Source organism: Drosophila miranda, chromosome XR (genome assembly GCF_003369915.1).
Source record: "Drosophila miranda strain MSH22 chromosome XR, D.miranda_PacBio2.1, whole genome shotgun sequence".
Taxonomy (NCBI): Eukaryota; Metazoa; Arthropoda; class Insecta; order Diptera; family Drosophilidae; genus Drosophila; species Drosophila miranda.
The window spans coordinates 22,561,063-22,580,612 of NC_046674.1; the positions used below are offsets into that span (position 1 = coordinate 22,561,063).

General features: G+C 47.2%; 2 protein-coding genes across 12 annotated transcripts in view; both read left to right on the forward strand.

Moving 5' to 3' along the window:
- LOC108152623 (calcium-transporting ATPase type 2C member 1) overlaps window positions 1-15,224 on the forward strand; it is a 44,910-nt gene extending 29,686 nt beyond the window's left edge. For 3 of the 10 annotated variants that reach the window (XM_017282093.2, XM_033386309.1, XM_017282097.2), the window contains exons 2-4: window positions 3,762-5,475; window positions 11,324-11,639; window positions 11,712-13,303. In XM_017282093.2, the coding sequence (XP_017137582.1) occupies window positions 3,762-5,475; window positions 11,324-11,639; window positions 11,712-12,411 (2,730 nt within the window). In that variant the 3' untranslated portion in view covers window positions 12,412-13,303. Of the gene's footprint in view, window positions 1-31; window positions 392-987; window positions 1,254-1,476; window positions 1,539-3,761; window positions 5,476-11,323; window positions 11,640-11,711; window positions 13,304-13,348 lie in introns of those variants that run through there. The other 7 variants (XM_033386310.1, XR_001774838.2, XR_001774839.2 and 4 more) reach the window with 7 other exon arrangements.
- Window positions 15,225-16,872: 1,648 nt separating this feature from the next.
- LOC108153383 lies at window positions 16,873-17,860 on the forward strand. 2 transcript variants are annotated; one of them, XM_017283356.2, is made up of 2 exons: window positions 16,873-17,479; window positions 17,536-17,860. In XM_017283356.2, the coding sequence occupies exon 1, from the start codon at window positions 17,011-17,013 to the stop codon at window positions 17,461-17,463; it is 453 nt and encodes a 150-aa protein (XP_017138845.1). In that variant the 5' UTR covers window positions 16,873-17,010; the 3' UTR covers window positions 17,464-17,479; window positions 17,536-17,860. The 2 variants fall into 2 exon arrangements, with proteins under 2 accessions (XP_017138845.1, XP_017138844.1); XM_017283355.2 differs by having other exon boundaries at window positions 16,876-17,468.
- The last annotated feature ends 1,690 nt before the right edge of the window (window positions 17,861-19,550 follow it).

Genomic DNA, 19,550 nt, shown 5'->3' on the forward strand with positions numbered 1-19,550 from the left:
CTTCTGGTGCTGTGTCGTGATTGTCGATTCTCGCCTCTCGTTTCATTTATCTCTGCCTCTGTTTTTTCTACCTGTGTAACCGTCTGCCGTCTGTGTCTGTGCCGTCTGTCCGTCTCCATCTCCAATTGTCTTTTATCGCTCCACGCCACATCCACATACACACACGCACACGCACACGCACATACAACATACACATTCGCAATTCCAACATCAATTCATTTCCCCAACAACCTACCAAGTTTTTGTCGAGAAATATTTGTTTAGTCGAGTTCTAGGGGGCTCCAACGCTACACCGGGCCATTCTCAAGTCTCAAGCCTCGCTTAGAGTGCGACATCGAAGGAACTACATACATATACCCCGATCAGAACTCCGTTTATCTCTCATTCCAACGTACATATCAAGTGAAAGTGCGCCAGTGCTAGTGCAAAAATAGAGATCGGCAGCAAAAGCAAACCAATAAATCAACAGCAGCGGCCCAGCACCGCTCTTTCTTCCAGTCGTCCAAGCATCCAGGCACCCGTCCATCGGCATCTCATCTCGGCCACGTTATCGCTTTTCTAACAAGAATCCAAGAACACAAGAAACGAAAAAAACTTGCTTCGAATTCCCTAGAAATTCATCGTCTGACATTCCGTTTGGTCTGCGGATCCAACTGGAAGGAAGGAGGCATTCTTATTGGCAAATATTCAATGTTTTGTTCTTTTGTTCTAAAAAAGCCGGTCGAATCATCGAAAGCTGTCTGTCAATGACCCACGTCGCCTGATTGTGACTCGATATTTGCCTTATCAATGCGCTGACTTTTTGCCTGATTTTATTTGTGGCGTTTGCTTTTGTTTTTGTTTTTGTTTGTTTGCTTTTGCTGCTATTGATGGAAATGGGGAAGGGAGATAAGGATCTGCCCTCTCTCTCTCCCCCTGTCACTCTTTGAGTATAAGTCTAATTGGCGATCCGATCCTCCGGTTGCATTTGCACGTATGGAGAGATAGTTACCCCGTATTCCGATAACAGATAAATTCTAATATTCATGTTGGCGTTTCGTGCGTGACCAAAAAAGATAATAGTATAAGCCACTAAATCGAATCGCCAGCGCAGGCCGAATTGATTGGCGTGCGGTTAGACATCCACTAAATGTAGAGTGAGAGAGGGCTCCGGACGGACGGCACCCATCCCCTCCTCTCACGCTAATGATTAGAGCTCGCCCCAGCGTCGTCATTTCTGTTCTACCAAAATGATAGTCATCAATGCCTTTGACGTAAGTGGTTTCCGCACAGACATTCCCCCACCCCCACCCCCCACCCATACCACTCATACCCTTACCCGTACCCGTACTCATATTTTGTATGTTGTTTGGTTCCTCTTGGTTCTTGGTCTCTAACTGGTTGTGGTTGTGGCTCCAACGATCTTTCGTTCGTCGGCGTCTTGTGGTGAAGGTCGCGTTCTGTCCACTATTTACGAGTTCCCTCTACTACTTGCAGAAAAGCACCGAAAGATGCTCAGGGCTAGGCGTGCCATTAGTATATACATTGATGATGAGCAGGTATACCCTGTACTTCCACTCCCCCAACCCTGCCCAGAGATACATATAGTGTGGCACGTGCCGCTCTGGGGGTTTTGCATCTGCGAGTCTTAATTGAAGTTTCCGCGAATAGTTTTGCAATGCAAATCAAAGCCAAGTTTGGAATTTATGGCCCAAGACCTGAGAGACCTGCTTGCAAATCGCTTAATTCCGCTGTATATGTAATTGCTTAACCGCTGGCCTGGCCTCCCGCGGGATCCAGCCGCTTTCCGAGAAAGGGCCAGGGACTGCCACTGCCTGGTACCCTCCGGTCTAGTGTCACGTTGATGAGCGATTAATCCACGTCGCAAGTAGATATGAATATTAGTGGGAACCTCTCGGAGAAGCCATTGTTTCGGCAGCGATGTGTGCTTCCCTTTCATTAGCCTCTCGGCCTGGCGGCCATCTCCCAACGGAATGGGAGTTCTCTAGTATGGCAATCACGTTTCTCCAACGCCCAGCACCCAAGTCTAGAGCGGAATGTTTGCCCAAGAGACACCGCATTCAAGTGCACAATTCCGGCTAAAACGCTTTACAAAGCCCAAACTATTTACCTTTCAAAAAGCGACAACTGTGAACCAGTTTTTGTAGTCGCCATTTGAATACACAGAGGGCCAAAAAGAGAGACTATTACGGCCGGCAGGGCACCAAAGTTCAATGTGGGCCAATAAAAACAAGAAAAGTTTGCATACCACACACACTCGTGTGTGTGAAATGTCAGTCGAGGCGAATGGAAAATGGAAATGGTTATTGGAACGGCTCATGCGACGGTTCTCGTTGCGAATAGGGAATAGAATCCGGCCTCGGGCCGCGTATGGTATATGGGATGGCTATATTCGTTCCCAGCCACCTGACTGACGGAATATTTGACGTGTCACTTGACTTGTTGATGAGTTTTCGCTCGGGCTGGGGCTCTGGCTTGGGATTGGGCCCCAAAGCTGGGGCTTGCGGACTTTGGGGCTACCCAGCGACTCTCATATCATGAATGTAATTGCCGGAATACCAGCTTGTTCCAATTCACTTAACCCCAATCGACACGGACGGACAACAACAACCACAAACAAAAGCCACGAAAATTAAATAATTATCTGTATATTATATTTTATTTTATTTGTGAGAGCCGCCATGCCCCAGCCACATAAAGTGGCAGTTTTTGTGCTTAAATGATGCATGAAGTTGAGCAAAAAACTAAAAACCAATTATCCATCTGCCATCTCCCGACTCCAGACTCCCATCTCCGTCCACCTGCCTCCGCCATGGGCATTTGAAGCACGGTAATTTGCATTTTGTGTGCATCAATGGCCCCACTGACCACTGGGCCCACTGCCCACTGACCACTGGGCCCACTGCCCAGTGTCCCAAAACTGCAAACAGAATTCGTTTAATTAAAATGCAAACCATAACGCCATGAGATGACTCCCGGTTAGAAGATGGATGATGATTCCCTTCGGGGGAATCCCCTCATTTGGCGAGTGAAAAACTTTGCGGCAGCGATGGGACCACTGCTGGGATGATCGGAACTGACCCCGAAAACAGTTCATATTTTAATGTCTGATTAAAATCGCAGGTTCATTCTCGAGAGTCCTGTAACGTGACAGGAAATTTACGCTTAAATTTTCCTTCAGGAGCGTCCCACCTCCCCCAAAAAAGAGGGAAAATAAATTAAAATAAGAAAACGTCGCCAGAACCAGTGCCCGTAAGTCACGTTTTACAATCCCTCCCACAGTCGCACAGGCAGGACAGGCAGGACATGGACACGGACACGGACACGACAGAGGCAGACCGAGAGCAGGATGTAACAAGAGCTGACAACTCTCGGAAAGAAGAGTCCACGGACGGAGTCCATGTGTGCGAGTTGGAGTGTGGACTGTCTGACGTCTGCTGTCTACTGTCTGGCTTTGTGCGATGCCCGATGATGCCATGAATGATGACAAACTTGTTGACGACTGCAAATTAGCTGCAAGTGGTCAGGGGTAGGGGTAAGGGCAGGGGCAGGGGCAGGGGATGGCATTCAATTTGTGGCCAGGAATGGAGTGGAATCGAGGAGATTGGCAGCCAACAATGTTGGTCAGGAGTTGTGGGAGTCGCTGGCTTTGCACTGAGGGAAATCGCCTCCATTTTAAAGCTTTATCGCAGAACCGCTTAATCTATATGCAATTATCCATATCTAGACTCGTACTAATACGTTTTTTCCCCCTCTCGCAGACGGGTTTAACCCTCACGCCAGAAATGCTGCTCTCCACCTCGGAGTCATCGACGCACAGCGCCTCCGAGGTTGCCGGCCGACTGCAGGTCGATGTGCGGACCGGCCTCAAATGGACAGAGGCCAAGTACCGGGCCAAGATCATTGGCCACAATGAGCTGCTGCTGATCGAGGAGGAGCCCACATGGAAGAAGTACATCGAGCAGTTCAGGAACCCTCTCATCCTGCTGCTGCTCGGCTCGGCCCTGGTCTCGGTGATCATGAAACAGTTCGACGATGCCGTCAGCATAACCATCGCCATCCTGATCGTGGTCACGGTGGCCTTCATCCAGGAGTACCGCTCTGAGAAGAGCCTGGAGGAGCTCAAGAAGCTGGTGCCCCCTGAGTGCCACTGCCTGCGCGAGGGCCGCCTCGACACGTTCCTGGCCCGCGAGCTGGTGCCCGGCGATGTGGTGCACCTCAACGTGGGCGATCGTGTGCCCGCCGATGTGCGTCTCTTCGAGGCCGTCGACCTCTCCATAGACGAGAGCAGCTTCACGGGCGAAACGGAGCCGGCCCGCAAGATCACCGACGTCCTGCTGAACAACACGAACGTGAAGGACCACAGCAACATGAAGAACATCGCCTTCATGGGCACCCTGGTGCGCTGCGGCAACGGCAAGGGCATCGTGGTCAGCACCGGGGAGCGCAGCGAGTTCGGCGAGGTCTTCAAGATGATGCAGGCCGAGGAGGCCCCGAAGACGCCGCTCCAAAAGTCAATGGACATCCTGGGCGCCCAGCTGAGCTTCTACTCGTTCCTCATCATCGGCGTCATTATGCTACTCGGCTGGCTCCAGGGCAAGCCGCTCTCGGAGATGTTCAACATCAGCGTCTCGCTGGCAGTGGCCGCCATACCCGAGGGCCTGCCCATCGTGGTAACTGTTACCCTGGCCCTGGGCGTCATGCGGATGGCCAAGCGCAATGCGATCGTGAAGAAGCTGCCCACCGTCGAGACCCTGGGCTGCGTGAACGTCATTTGCTCGGACAAGACGGGCACTTTGACCAAGAATGAGATGACGGCCACGATCATCATCACCTCCGACGGCTACATGGCGGACGTGACCGGCGCCGGGTACAACGACCAGGGCGAGATCCACATCCGGCACTGCAACAACGTGGAAATGGCCAAGACCAACATCACGAATCTCCTGGAGATCGGAGCCGTCTGCAACAACGCGTACATCCAGAACGGCACGCTCCTGGGCCAGCCCACCGAGGGAGCTCTGGTGGCGGTGGCCATGAAGAACGGCATGTACGCCACGGCCGAGAACTATGTCCGCATCCAGGAGTACCCGTTCAGCTCCGAGCAGAAGATGATGGCCGTCAAGTGCATCCACAAGTACAACAACAACAAGGAGGAGTTCTTCTTCGCCAAGGGAGCGCTGGAGACGCTCCTGCCGCAGTGCACCAAGTACCAGTTCGGCACGCAGACCGTGCCCCTGACCAAGCAGAACGAGGCGGAGTTCCTCTCCGAGGCCTACGAGATTGGACGCAAGGGCCTCAGAGTGCTGGCCCTGGCCAAGGGCCGCTCCATGCAGGATCTGATCTACTGCGGCCTGGTGGGCATCACCGATCCGCCGCGGCCCCTGGTCAGGGAGTCCATTGAGATGCTGATGCAGAGCGGTGTCCGGGTGAAGATGGTCACGGGCGATGCCCAGGAAACGGCCCTGGCCATTGGTGAGTAGATTATTTATGTACATTCGGATTAGTGTCAGTCCTCAGGAGCAACCTGAGTCCAACATTGAGGCAACATTGTGTCTTGGCGAAATGGGGGGAAATCAGATTCGCTTTCCTGACAGCCCGCAAACATCCTCTGTCCTGGTTGATTACCTCAGCTCAAAACTCAATTAAAAACTCTTTAAGCAGACACACAGAGACGGAGCAGAGCTCTTTTCTGCCCCTCTGCTGCCCTCTTTCTTGCCACAAATTGTTGGCCTTAACTAAAGTGCTGAGCCGTCCGAAACTATGCAAATAAATTTGTCCATGCCACGTAATTAAAAGTGGCATGGCCCGGGCCGTGCCGTGCCTCCTCTGGCTTAGCCACAATTTATGTTTGCCATGGAGATATTCCACTGCGGACGCATGAACTCTGAACTGGCTGTGCCACAAGTGGGACATGTGAGACCCAAACCGAGACCTCTCTTCGGGCGGGAGAAGTCAAAGGAGTGCTCTTCGGGACCACACAATGCAACGCAGCGTCCTGCTGGACAGCCTAAAAGTATGCAAACAGAATTAATTAACCATAGAGCCAGCGGTCAGGGATGGAGGTGGAGGGATCTGGCATCTGGGATCTGGGGAGCAGTTTACAAGTTTTCCAGCCCAAAACTTGCGCTCAAGGAGTTCTTCTTCCGGAGCAGCCGCATCTCGGGGGCGTATGTGCGAGTGTGTGTGTTTCGAGGACTGCACTTGGCCATCCGTGGAGTTTCCTCAAGTTGGAAACTCCAAGTGGAGCTGAAGTTGAGGTTGCGTGAAATTGTTCCCAGTGTGGACTCGAGAGAAACTTACCTATTAATGGCAAGTGCTTGGGGTAGGGCAGGGCAGGACAGGGCAGGACAAAACAGGGCTGTGCAGGGGAATATATATATTTAAATTCGACAGCGAAGGACCTCCCGAACGGGGCAAACCGAACCGAAAAAAGATACAAAAAGCAAGCGCAGTAAATTGGAAAAGATAGCGCACACAGAGAGCACAAAGGAAGCGACCACGAAAAGCGGGAAGCCGAAAAGAGAAACTCAGGTAACCAGCTCCTTTGGGCCTCCATGGAGATGGAACCAGCCCCACATCTAATATCCTGCAACGCACAGGACGGAGCACGGAGGACAGAGCAGAGCAGAGAACAGAACAGCGCAGAGCACAACAGCAGCCACATCGACATCGACATCGTTGTCAGTCGTAGAAATAATTAACTGTGGCTCCATCTCCCTAGTCCCGTCATCATCCTCATCGTCGTCGTCGTCATCTACATCCTGGTACATCTTTCTCATCAGTGGCGCATCTGCTGCGGACATTATTCCATCATCTGCATGGACTGTGGACCTGCTCCGGGACTCCCCTTGATGGAAAAACTTCTCTATTCAGTTTGGTGGTTGGTTCTGCTCGCTTCTCGTTTTTCCATCTTTTGTGAAATTTGATTTAAAATATTTAATTTTCAGTTTGCCCTTGCATATTGATTGAACAACTCCTTTCCACTCTGTATCGCTCCTGCCCGTCTGTTTGTCTGCCCCTCTGTCTGTCTGTTTGTCTGTCTGTCTGCCTCTACACTTTGCTTTGTTATTTCAGTCGACAATCCGCTTATGGGCTACCTAATTGGCCGGGATATCATAGCTCTCGTTCGAGGCACCATTCATTCCAGGTGCCTCTGCCCCAGGGGCCATTGTGTGTACAGTTGGGCAGCAGTTTGGGGTGCCAATTGCATCGGCTAATCCCAGACATTCTGCACGTTTGACGGCGTTTGCTGGCAACGAAGATGGATGGCCGTTGCTGTGGGACGGCATAATTGAGTCGATGTATTTCATTTTCAATTTGCTTGGCAATTATGCGCCACTGGCGCTCCCTGCTTAAGCTATGAGCTGTGGCTGCTCTGGTAATTGAGTTTGTGGCTCGTTTAAAGTGGCTCAGACCGGATTGGCGGCGGTCCCACGGGGGCGCCGGGGGCTCCTTGGCAGATCGACTTGATTCCGATATCAGCGTGAGGAAACAACTATTGGTCACGTTTCCTTTCCCGATCAAATCTGCGGCCTCGCTGGGCCTATGGGCCCGCAGTCTTAATCAACTCTGCTGTGGTATGTCGATGTCTATGTCGATGGCCCCCAAACATGACACACATCCAATTAGCGGAGTGCACCCTCAAATGCACTCCGGCGTTCGATGCACAACTGACAATCGGTATTCGCCCGGAGCGATTGCGGCGTGTGTGTGTGCGGGGGGGTGCAAGGGACATGCTGATTGCAAGTACTGGAGATAATCATACTCCCAGCGAGTGCACAGTCGCAGGAGCGGAGGGAAAGTCGGAGGAAAGAAATTGTCACGTACATGAGCACGCTTAATAAACAGGGCCAGGAGGAGCAAGGAGCAGCACATCTTGCTATCCGGAGAATGCTGCTGTCGGCAGCTGCTGCTGCTGCTGATACAAATGCAAATGTCACTCACTGGCAGGCAGGGCACAACTTTCCATTTCCCCCTCCCCTGCCATGGCCCCACCCCATGTGAAGCTTTCAATTACCAAATGAGACCTTGTAGACCTTCCCTCCTTTGCTCTGCTCTGCACTGCTCTGCTGCTTTGTTTTTTCCGCCATTGTGCACAATTTTGCTTTGATTTTTGCCCGTTTCTCCGGGCTCTTTCTTGCCGGATGGCTTCGGCTTTCAAAGTGGCAGCTCAAGTGGTAAGCAGAAGGCTTGTTGCACTGTTTTAGGCGCTGCTCGACAGTTTCATAAACTTGGCGGCGCCTCTCCTTTCGGTGCAACAACTTTTGCTTTCATGTGCACAGAAGACTCCTCTCCTGTCTAATCCGATTTCGGCTTGCGGTTTGGTCCTGCTCTGCGTGGTGATGATTTTTATAAGCTCCTGCAACTTTGGTCTGGTGCCACTTTCGGGCTCTCTGTTTATCAGGCCAGGCCAAAGTTTCCCAGAGAATCTTGCCTTTGCCTTTGCCGTTGCCTTGGGTTCTTTTTTTTTTGGTATTACAAACTTTTTCGGTCGGTCCTGGCGGCAGCTGTTCGTTCAGCTCTGGGATGGCATCCATAGCAACCCTGGCACTCGGAGTAGAGGACGATTGTCCCCAAAAATAAATATATTTCGACACTAATGATCTTTTAAATCATTTTTAATGACCAGCCATAGACGAGTACTCTCTGAATGGAGCCAGTTTTCGCTGCTAAATCAGCATTTCTAATCATTTCTGGCCACTCTCGAATCCATTCATCTGGAAGAGCCGAAAGCCTTTCCACCTGTTGGGGCAATCGACTACGGCCGCAGGTGAACTCTGCGCCCCCACCAACTCCTCCAACCATCCAATGCCACCCACTGGGCGTCCGTCCGTCGCATCCGCGGCGCGTGTCAATGTCAATGCGGGAAGAGAATTGTTCAATCAGCATGCAATGTTGATGCTGCCGTACAGAGGTGAGGTGAGGTGAGGTGGAAAAAACACAGTAAAAGCAGTAAAAAATGCGAATTGCAATTATGCCGTTTATTTCATTTTTTATACCCACTATTCTCAAAGAGAACTGGGGTATATGGTGTTCGATAGAATTTATGTTACAGAAAAAGAAAACCAGACAAATGCACAGGTGCTATCCGGAAATGTAGAGATCTTGGCACTACTAGTCGGAAAAGTTCTACACAGTGCTTCTTGGGAATTGGAAAATATTACAGCGAAAAAGAGGGGTGTTTGAAAAGTCTGGTGGGCAGGTGATGGCCCGGAGATGCCAGAAACAAAATGCATGTCGCCTCTTAGCGAGTTTTGCTCCCATTTAGGTGCGAACAAAATGCATGTCGTGTGCAGGACAATGCATATTGCCGCTCAACTCGTGTCTCTCGCTGATAAGGGTGGTTTTTGCTCCCACATTCCAAAAGCGTAGAGGGTACCCCATGTTCAGGCATTTATTGTAGTGCTCTCTTTATTGTTTTATTCGTGTTTTTTATCGCGCTTTTCCAAACAACGCGAATGGCGACAAATCGAATTTTTTATGCATTGCTTATGAAGGTTTTCTGGCATGCCAGACGCGCGGCTGTCATCAGCAGAAATTGAAACTCAAATCGAAATTGCAGTTTTCCCCAGCATAGACAGGTGAGCACGATGGATGGATGGATGGATGGATGGATGGGTGGATGGTTGGATGGATGGATAGTTGGGTGATGGCACGCTTGTAGCATGCCCCCGCCCGCTCTTTGGTGCCGCTCTTGTTTTTTCGCGTTAAAATTAAAATCAGATGATTAGTTTTTGCGGTCAATGGCGTCCAGATACAGTACGGAGGTTGTAGGCGGAATGCCTGCCTGTCTGCCCGTCTGATGATGAACTTTAAATTCAAATTGAACCGAAAACTATGCGAATCTCTGGCTTATGGATGTGGGAATCAACTTATGAACAGAATGAACAAACGTGAATAGCTACGAATAGCGCGCGGCCAACACTTTAAGCAGAATACCATAAGCGGGAGCCACAGAACTGCAACTTGGCCAAGATAATGGCCCTCATTGAAGCTTGCATTCATTTTAATTTTTTGCGCCAAGGCGACCGCCGTCTAGCGTCTGGGCCATTAAGCCAGGGGACCAGCAAAAGCAAAATGAAACTGAAACATTCCCATGGAGGTCCCCGGTAGAGAGATAGAGATGCCGCTGCTGGCCACCTCTGTCATTTCCTGCAGCAGGAAGCCGATACGAAGGATACTCGGATGGCGAAGGAGATGGCGATGCAGCCTTTAATTGTCTGGGAGCTGAAAGAGCAGCCAGACCAGAAGAAGGAGCAGCTCCGAGCAGGAGCAAAAGCAAAAGCAAAAGCAAGTGCCGGAGCCGGAGCCGTAGGAGCCATAGGAGATGATGGGCAGCAGCGTCGTGAATGCGTTTTAATTACGTTTTCTGTTGCTCATTTTGCCGCGCATCTCGCCATTGTTCCGTGCCGTGCCGTGGCTGGGTTGTGTTGTGTTGTTCCTGCTGTTTGTTATAATATACTTCAGCGCACTCTAGCTAAAAATGTTGTACAAACAGGGCCGGGCCCACTGACGGAATAGGATGCGATGCCGTCCAATGGTTCGCTAGCAGGATGGCAGATGACAGAGTCCCCTCCGCTACCCCACCGCCACTCGGAAAGACAAATACGCGGGCGCCATAATGAAAGATGGCGTCGCGACTCTTTGGAAAAGAGTACCGTCCGTACCGTACCCTCTCTGTCTCCGGCAGCTGGCGCTCCCTCTTGTGCGAACTTCATAAATGCGCTCAAGTGCAAAACGAAAAATAAAACGCAAAAAACAAAAACAGAGCCCGGGAAATGGGAAATGGGGAGCCCGAGGCACTGGGAGCCATTCCCTCTGGAGTTTTTCAAGTTTATTGCTTGGCTTACAATTGAATTTTCAAAGAGGGAACCTGCCTGCCAACACACCCGACAAATTAACAATTGTTTTTGCATTTGCTCCACGGATTACAACCAAAGTCGACGGCATCAAGCTGTGTGCCGGCACACACGCGCCAACAGGCAGCTCCCGGCTGCCCCCGGCAGCTCCACTTGCCTGTTGCTTTGCACAGTTCATCGCCAATTGCTTGAAAAATGCAATGAAAGACTTACTCGATTTACTCGACTGCCCTGGAACAACAGAGCCAGAGAACAGTGGGAGAGGGGAAGAGCCCTGTGCCAGGTGAGGGATTACAAGGGATTAGAAGTGGACTCAGGGATGAAGGGAGTAATTGCAAAGATAGCTCCCACACTATCCCATCTTATCCGAAGACTACTTCAATTAAGTGTGTATAAATCCAGGGAGAGGCAACCACACATATCGGCCATTTCTAAGCGGTTTTTTCCTTTGTTTCTTGCAGCCAATCTCATCGGCATCGACACCATCCACCACCAGACGCTGTCCGGGCAGGAGATGGATCAGCTGAACGAACACCAGCTGGACAAGGTGGCCAACAACGTGAGCGTCTTCTATCGCGTCTCGCCGCGCCACAAGCTGGAGATAGTCAAGTCGCTGCAGCGCACCGGCAACATTGTGGGCATGACTGGGGACGGGGTCAACGACGGAGTGGCCCTGAAGAAGGCGGACATCGGCATTGCCATGGGCAAGAATGGCACGGATGTGTGCAAGGAGGCTGCCGACATGATCCTGGTCAACGACGATTTCCACACCATCATGTGAGTAGATGCGGTAGCCGTTGCAGAAGTCCGCCTCTGACCGATTCTCCTTTCCGTTTCCCTTCCGTGCAGAGCTGCCATCGAAGAGGGCAAGGGCATATTTTACAACATTCGGAACTTTGTGCGCTTTCAGCTGAGCACCTCGATCGCTGCCCTGGCCCTGATCGCTCTGGCCACGCTGATGGACATTGCCAATCCGCTGAACGCCATGCAGATTCTATGGATCAACATTATTATGGACGGGCCGCCCGCTCAGTCGCTGGGCGTGGAGCCCGTGGACCACGACGTGCTCAAGCAGAAGCCGCGGAACGTCAAGCAGCCGATGATCACCAAGTCGGTGGTGGCGAATGTGCTGCTGAGTGCCAGCATCATAGTGCTGGGCACGCTCTGGGTGTTTCAGCGCGAAATGGCCGACGGCACTTTGGGGAAGACCAAGCGGGACACGACCATGACCTTTACTTGCTTCGTATTCTTTGACATGTTCAACGCCCTGTCGTGCCGATCGCAGACGAAGAGCGTGTTCACCATTGGGCTGACCACCAACCGCATGTTCCTGCTGGCTGTGGCCTTCTCGATCATCGGCCAAATGCTGGTCGTGTACTTTCCACCGCTGCAGATGGTCTTCCAAACGGAGGCCCTGACGCCCTACGACATCCTTTTCCTGGTCACGCTCACCTCCTCCGTGCTGGTCGTCTCCGAGATCAAGAAGTGGTTCGAGCGCACCATGGAGCGCAAGATGTACAGCACCCGCTCCGAGCTGGACTTCGTATGACAAAACGCAAGCGCTAGAGACGAGTTGCACCCGAAAGCCGAGTAAATTAAATAACAAACAAAAATAACAAAAAAAAAGAGCAAAACTATGCCAAAACCAAGTGAGGAGCGTGGTGGACTGGACCGACGAGCAGCAGAAGGAGAGAAGCACGAGAGCAGCGAAGTGTGTGTTTAGTTTTACATTTGACTCGACTCGACTCGACTCGAAAGTTAGACAAAATTTAATCAGCAAAGCTGGGCGCAACTAGCCCCATTCCGGACTCCCATATTCCCATACATAAATATATTCGACGTAAGCCTCAAGGTTCGCCTTAGCTCTCTGTAAGTTTTGCATAGATTCTATTATTATCACTTTACTTTGTTCAGCTTTTTTTTTTTGTTTTTTTCCTATTTTATTGTATCGTATTGTATTGTATTTAGTTCTTAAGTAGACAATTTGTAGAGCTATTTTAATTTTTTTCGCTTTGCGTAGTTTGTTCACGGATGCTCAAGTATTTGAAAAGGCCAAACGTCTCCAAAACGTTTCTTTTTATTTCTCAGCGTACAGCGCACACCATTGGCTCCATTGGCCCCATTGGCCCCGGCCCCCCCCGTGTTGGGCCGGTCAGGCTCAGTTTTCACTTACTTGCCATCCATTTCCATTTAAGCTCCAAGTGCTGCTCTAGTTTAAGCTCCTAAACTGGCGAATCAAGTCATTTCAAAGTGTGTTTGATGCGAGTATGTCGGCGAAACATTTTTAATGTGATATTATTTTAAGCTCATAGACAACAGCAGCCTGCAAGAGAGCGGATCGCAAATTTAAGTTTCAATTTAAGTTGGTTTGCTTCTCGGCTCGTGGCGGCGCCAAATATTTTCATTTTGACAAATAAAAGCAAACTGCAGCAAATCCCCAAGAGATTCTATGTTCTATAATAATCGACCTGATCTCTATCCCACAGCAGCGAACCAAGAACCACAGAAATTCAACTGAGCAATCGTTCAATCGTCTCTCAGATTCAATCCAACAGATGCAGATGCAGATGCAACCCACAACCTACAGTACCCTACCCGATAAAAATGTAAAAGAAATGTGCAGGAGTCGCAGGAGCCCATAAGACGGGGACGGAGCCCAGGCGCAGTGAAGTGAAGCAAATGGTTTTTAGTAATTTTGTTATCTAATTTATTCGGTGTTTGAGAAAACAAGCAACAAATTTGTGTACAACAACCGCAAAACGAGTCTCTAGTGCGCTAGCAGCCAAAACAATTTAGAACGCGACTCCAGCTCCCGAACCAACACCTTCGAAGGGGGCGGGGAGGCTGGAGATTGCCAAAAAAAAATAAATACTTCGCGTATATAAAACAATGATTATGTATTTTATATACGTATGAATATTTGAGTAATTTGAATTTGAGAGTCCTAAGTAGACCAAATGTGTTTTTTAGTTTGCCGCCAAACAGCAAACAGCAAACAGTTCAAAAACAGAATAATGCACAGAACAATGAGATGAGCAAGATGTGTAGCAAGGCAAAGCCAATTCCTCTCATAGCAGCACCAGATTACTGGAAAGTAATGTATTTTATTCAGATATATATTCAATTCAAATGGTATTCGTAGCAAGTAACCCCACAATGTACTCACCTTAAGACCCTTCAGTTACGAGGTTTGAGCATTGAACAGAGAAGCAATAATTAAAACAATACGATATGACAGTCGATTGGGCTTGTCATCCTATATACTCGATCTCCCCCCTCAAATAGACAGTTTCAATGGGAAAATCAAAAGAAAAAGCAAAACAAAAATAAAACAAAACAAAAAAACTGCAAAAATAGTCAATTAATACATTTTGAAACCGTATTAAGAGGAAAATATATATTCAAGTGAATTCGTAGACACAAGATCTAAAATTAATAGTAAAGGCAACATGTAATCTCACTTCTATGTTATTGTTAAATCCTCCCAATATCATCGACAGTCGATTCATATCATCACCACTCAGAAGACCCATGACCCCTCTCGATTGAGCGACCAACCACTCATATTTCTACCGATCAGATCGCCCCCGATAGAGTATCGGGAGTGAAGATTTCACTGATTCACTGATGCATATCACATTTGCACCTAGAACGCAAAGCTTACTCACTGGCAATCGGCTCGGATTGTCTTCGATCCTAAAGGCTCAGCTCGGAAAGCAACTTTTACACCTTTCGTTGAATGAACACCTATTTTTCACATGTGTTTTAGTGCAATGAGTTAATAAGTTAATGGACCAAGCAAGAAATTATTTACACGAATTGTATCACACACTTCAATATCAGGCTTAGGCTCTCATGATCCACCAAGACACAGGCGCACCCTCATATATCATGGCAAGAAAAGTCCACAAAAAAAAACAGAAAATAATTTAAAAATACACACAAAAAAAATGTAAAATCTACGATGAAAAATTATAAAAAAAAAATGAAAGAAATTGTTTTACAAAGCATTCCTAGAAGCAAGCAAAGGCTCATTATCATAACCCACGCATGAATGCATACCACACATAAACATAAGGTACACAGGACACGCCCACTCACACACACTCACACACACACACACTCACCCACATCTCATCCACAATGGTAACAATAATTAGTAAATTAAGTATATTTGATTAACTAACGACAGCAACAAGATCAATATCAAGATCCAGATCCACTGCGTGCATGAGTGTCTGAATAATAAAATATAATATGAATACGAATACGAATACGATTACGATTACGATAAAAAAGTCGAAACACAGGTAACGAGATAACGTATCTAATGGAAAATATACCAAAATTATATGTATTGTACGGAATTTTTTTGATTAGCAAAGATCGTGGATTGGCAGAGGATGTATGTGCTGGACTATGCGAGAAACAATAATTTATAACGATCGATATTGATATTGATATTATGCTTAACCACTAAACGATAACCGGGCTATGAAGATATCCGAAGGAAGCGAAGGCGCGTATATAAGCCGCGTATCATATGTGTATGTCTGTGTAAATGTCTAACAGTGCTGGCTGAAATATCGAGCAGTTCACGTGCTATCAAGTTTCAATCTGTTGCTCATCTGTTTTACGATCTACTTTAGTCTTTAGTTGGTTCAGTTAGATGGAATGTACAAACTGCTGGAATGCGAAATGATTCTCGAATGATTTTTTTGATCCAGGCTTAACCTAAATGAAATTAAACTATAACTAACTGTGCTATTAAATGTAAGCGTAAAGAATATATACATAGATGAATACCAAGCATAGGGCAGACATTTCAGAAATATTTGCTACTTTTTTCTTAACCACACTCCCGCCCCCGACCCCAGCCCTGGACACGATTATTCTTTACCTACATATGTATATCTATATCTTTATCTTTCCTCCCCTTCACTCGATGCAACTGAGGCCAGCTCTATACCATGTAAAAGTCAACTAATGAATTTACATACCCGTAATTACATAATTTCAATATTTAGTTAAGCGAATAGCATTGCGATCTGCAGAATCTTAAAAATACTAAATAAATTATACAACTAACTGTACTAATAATATATTTAATATTTATCTGCGCGAGAAATATTTACTAAATAAAATAAACTTTACGTAGTAGTACATACAATACTAACCCGGTGGAGGCTTCTTTGACTTAATATCCTGGGGAACCTTGCAACCTGTCGCAGAATTTCCTTTCAATTGAACCACTTCGCTAGCAGAAAGCAAAATGTTCATGGAGTGTGCCCGGAATCAAATTTGTGGAGATCGGGAGCACGTGGCAGACGTTACGTGGCGCGGTTACTGGATGAAATTGTCGGGGGCATTCTCTGCATTTTCCCCCAGAAAATCATTAAATATTTTAAATTTGAAAATTTGGCGCCGAATGATTGCCCAATGCATGGGACCATATGGTCAAAAAATACCAACAAATTAATCCAGAAATACTCAAAAATACCATATTTTGCTGCCAGCAACAGAGTTCGATATAATTTATCGCACTAATACATCAGTGCATTAAATAATTTAAATATGCCATCTACAACATCGAGCTGGTTTTTAATTGAAGCCTAGTGCTCCAACAATTTCGGATAATAATGTCTAGCAGCGTGCTTACACTAGCGCTGAGTCATGCGTCTTTGCGTAATTCTTGTAGAACGGATAAGGCCTAATGTTGGCACCTAGTTTCCTCCTTTTTGAACTCTAGTGCGCTTATTCAAACAGAAGGGCATGCGCACCTGGTCACACTCTAGGAAAATATATGACACACAACGAAACTTATGTCGTTGTTTTTTTAAGTAAAGAGGAAGGGTCTACAAGAGGACTTTACAAACATTATTATTTTCTGCGACTTAACTCAAGTCCTGTTCAAATAGAGCGGGCAAAGTTTGTTTTCTTATCGGTATATTTGCGGTATACTTAAAAAGTGAGACAGTATATTTCGGTATATTTCTGAGGGTAGCATATGTGGACTCCATACTTGCCATTTGTTATTTTATTTTTGTTTTGTTTGCATCTGAAGGATATCTGCAGCGTATAATTATATTTCTATAATACTATATTCTTCTTGCGTTCGGCCAAGAAATTCGCAGAGTCAGAATAAATCATGAATGATTCGGATTCTGAGTACGAGGAAAGCGAATACTTGGTTTTTGCGGATTTCAAAAACCAATTACCACCTCACACGCTTAAGCACGAGGATGCTGCCATTAAAATTATAGGAGTGGAAAGCGACAACCCCATGGCCGAGGTAAATGGTAGCATTTTCAAAGGCACCTACGAGAACTCCATAGGGACAAATGTGTTTTTCGAAAAAGACACGGATCGTTCGCCGGCTGACCCGCTATTCGAGGCAGCCTGTCGACAGAAGTACCAATACCTAGACAAGTCTGACAAGGTAATTTCCTTTGAGCGCGCTTATATAGAGCACTTGCCGACAGAACCTGACAAATCAACAATGGTGCCAGATACAATTACTGAAGACACAGACACGCCGCAGACAACAAAGCTGAATATCACCTATAAGGACGCAATAAATAAGTTTGGAGAGGAGAATTAACTTTGGTATGTCTGAGGTAGTCCCGCGTCCGACACACTGTTCATCAATAATCCTCTGATATTCTCATTTCAGCACCATAGAAAGTTATCTCGAGACGCTGGAGAGATCTATACACTTACGTTATTTTTTATTCGATTACCAAGAGACAACGCCCAAGACAACTTGCGAAACAAATACCTCGCCGACGATTGTGGATATGGACAAAAGTTGCTTATTTGATTTGATTGCATCGCCAGACGAAAACAGTATCCATATCTAAGAGCCCGGCAATGATATCGTTCGCTCAAATTATGTACATACATAGCCCCGCATAAAAGAATGAACTTGCAAAGTCCATTAATTGCCGGGGAATTTGTCTATCTAGGCAATCCCAATAAATATCACTAACCGTCCGTCACCCTCGTTGGTGTACTTGTTTGCCTTCGTTTACCTTCCTTGTTTAAAGCTTTAACCAGCAGATGTTCTGCAGAAACCTGTACTTAGCTTTGTAAGACCAACTCGCGCTCACCGGACAAGTATTCCCTCATTTTCACTGGCATTAGCAGGTTGGCCGGCTGTTCGGAGCTTATTTGCCGCTGGTGGACACGTCGACGAAGTTCCTGCAGCTGTTCAATTGAATTGAATGTAATTTCTACTGCTTCTTCTGGTGCTGCAATGTCCAGAAGATTTTCCAGTTGAATCCGCTTTGCTTTGGCGCCTTGGTTGCGGAAAAAATACTACAGCTTCAACTGGATATGTCCTAGTTGACATTAACGGAACTATTTTGGGATACCTGCAAGTCCGCAGTATAATCTTGCCAAATTTTTATAGCGGAACATCTATGCAGTCCACTTTAACATGCGTGTATTGTTAGTTTATTTGGCTGCAAAATACTTATCATAACGAGGGGGAACGTTGGGATACCCTGCTTAAACCCTGCACTCACTTAGTATGGTTCCCCACCGCTAGATGGCGCACACTGCACGTTGAGAGTGTATGAGAGAGAGAGAATGAGTAGGAGCGTGGAAGGCGTTGTATTAATTTGTTCATTCTGGCCATAATAAAGATCCGATCCGATCCAGATTGGTCAGATATGGTCATTCTTTATAACTTTGCGTTTTTAATTTTCTCGTATCTTTAAATTTGAGGATGCCACAAGGGGGCCAACGAAATTTCGAAGTACATTTGAATCATTATACCCGATACTCAAAATGAGTATTGGGGTATATTAGATTTGTGGTAAAAGTGGATGTGTGTAACGTCCAGAAGGAATCGTTTCCGACCCCATAAAGTATATATATTCTGGATCAGCATCAATAGCCGAGTCGATTGAGCCCTGTCTGTCTGTCCGTCTGTCCGTCTGTCCGTCCGTCCGTCCGTCCGTCTGTCCGTCCCCTTCAGCGCCTAGTGCTCAAAGACTATAAGATCTAGAGCAACGATGTTTTGGATCCAGACTTCTGTGATATGTCACTGCTACAAAAATATTTCAAAACTTCGCCCCGCCCACTTCCGCCCCCACAAAGGACGAAAATCTGTGGCATCTACATTTTTAAAGATACGATAAAACCAAAAACGCAGAATCGTAGAGGATGACTATATGTTCTAGAGTGTAAAATCTCAACCAGATCATATAATTATTATAGCCAGAATCAAGAAAACAATTTCATTCTTTCTCGCTCTGTCTCTCTCTAACACACAGGTTTCATGGTCTGTTATGCCAATTGCAAAATATGAGTTCAAGGATCTCAGAAACTATAAGAGCCAGAGCAACCAAATTTGGTAACCACACTCCTGTGATATCGGACCTTGACCGTTTCGTGTCCAAATTTCGCCACACCCCCTTCCGCCCCCGCAAAGGACGAAAATCTGGGGCATCCACAAATCTCAGAGACTATTAAGGCTAGAGTAACCAAATTCAGAGTATCCGCACTTCTGTTAGATCTCACTATAAAACGTATATCTCAGAATTTCGCCCCCCCCACTTCCGCCCCCACAAAGGACGAAAATCTGTTGCATCCACAATATTGCAGATTCGAGAAAACTAAAAACGCAGAATCATAGATAACGACCATATCTATCAGATTGCTGAATTTGGATCAGATCGGATC

Coding starts and splice junctions, on each gene's coding strand:
- LOC108153383 (XM_017283356.2), top strand. CDS start 17,011: ATGAATGATTCGGATTCTGAGTACGAGGAAAGCGAATACTTGGTTTTT.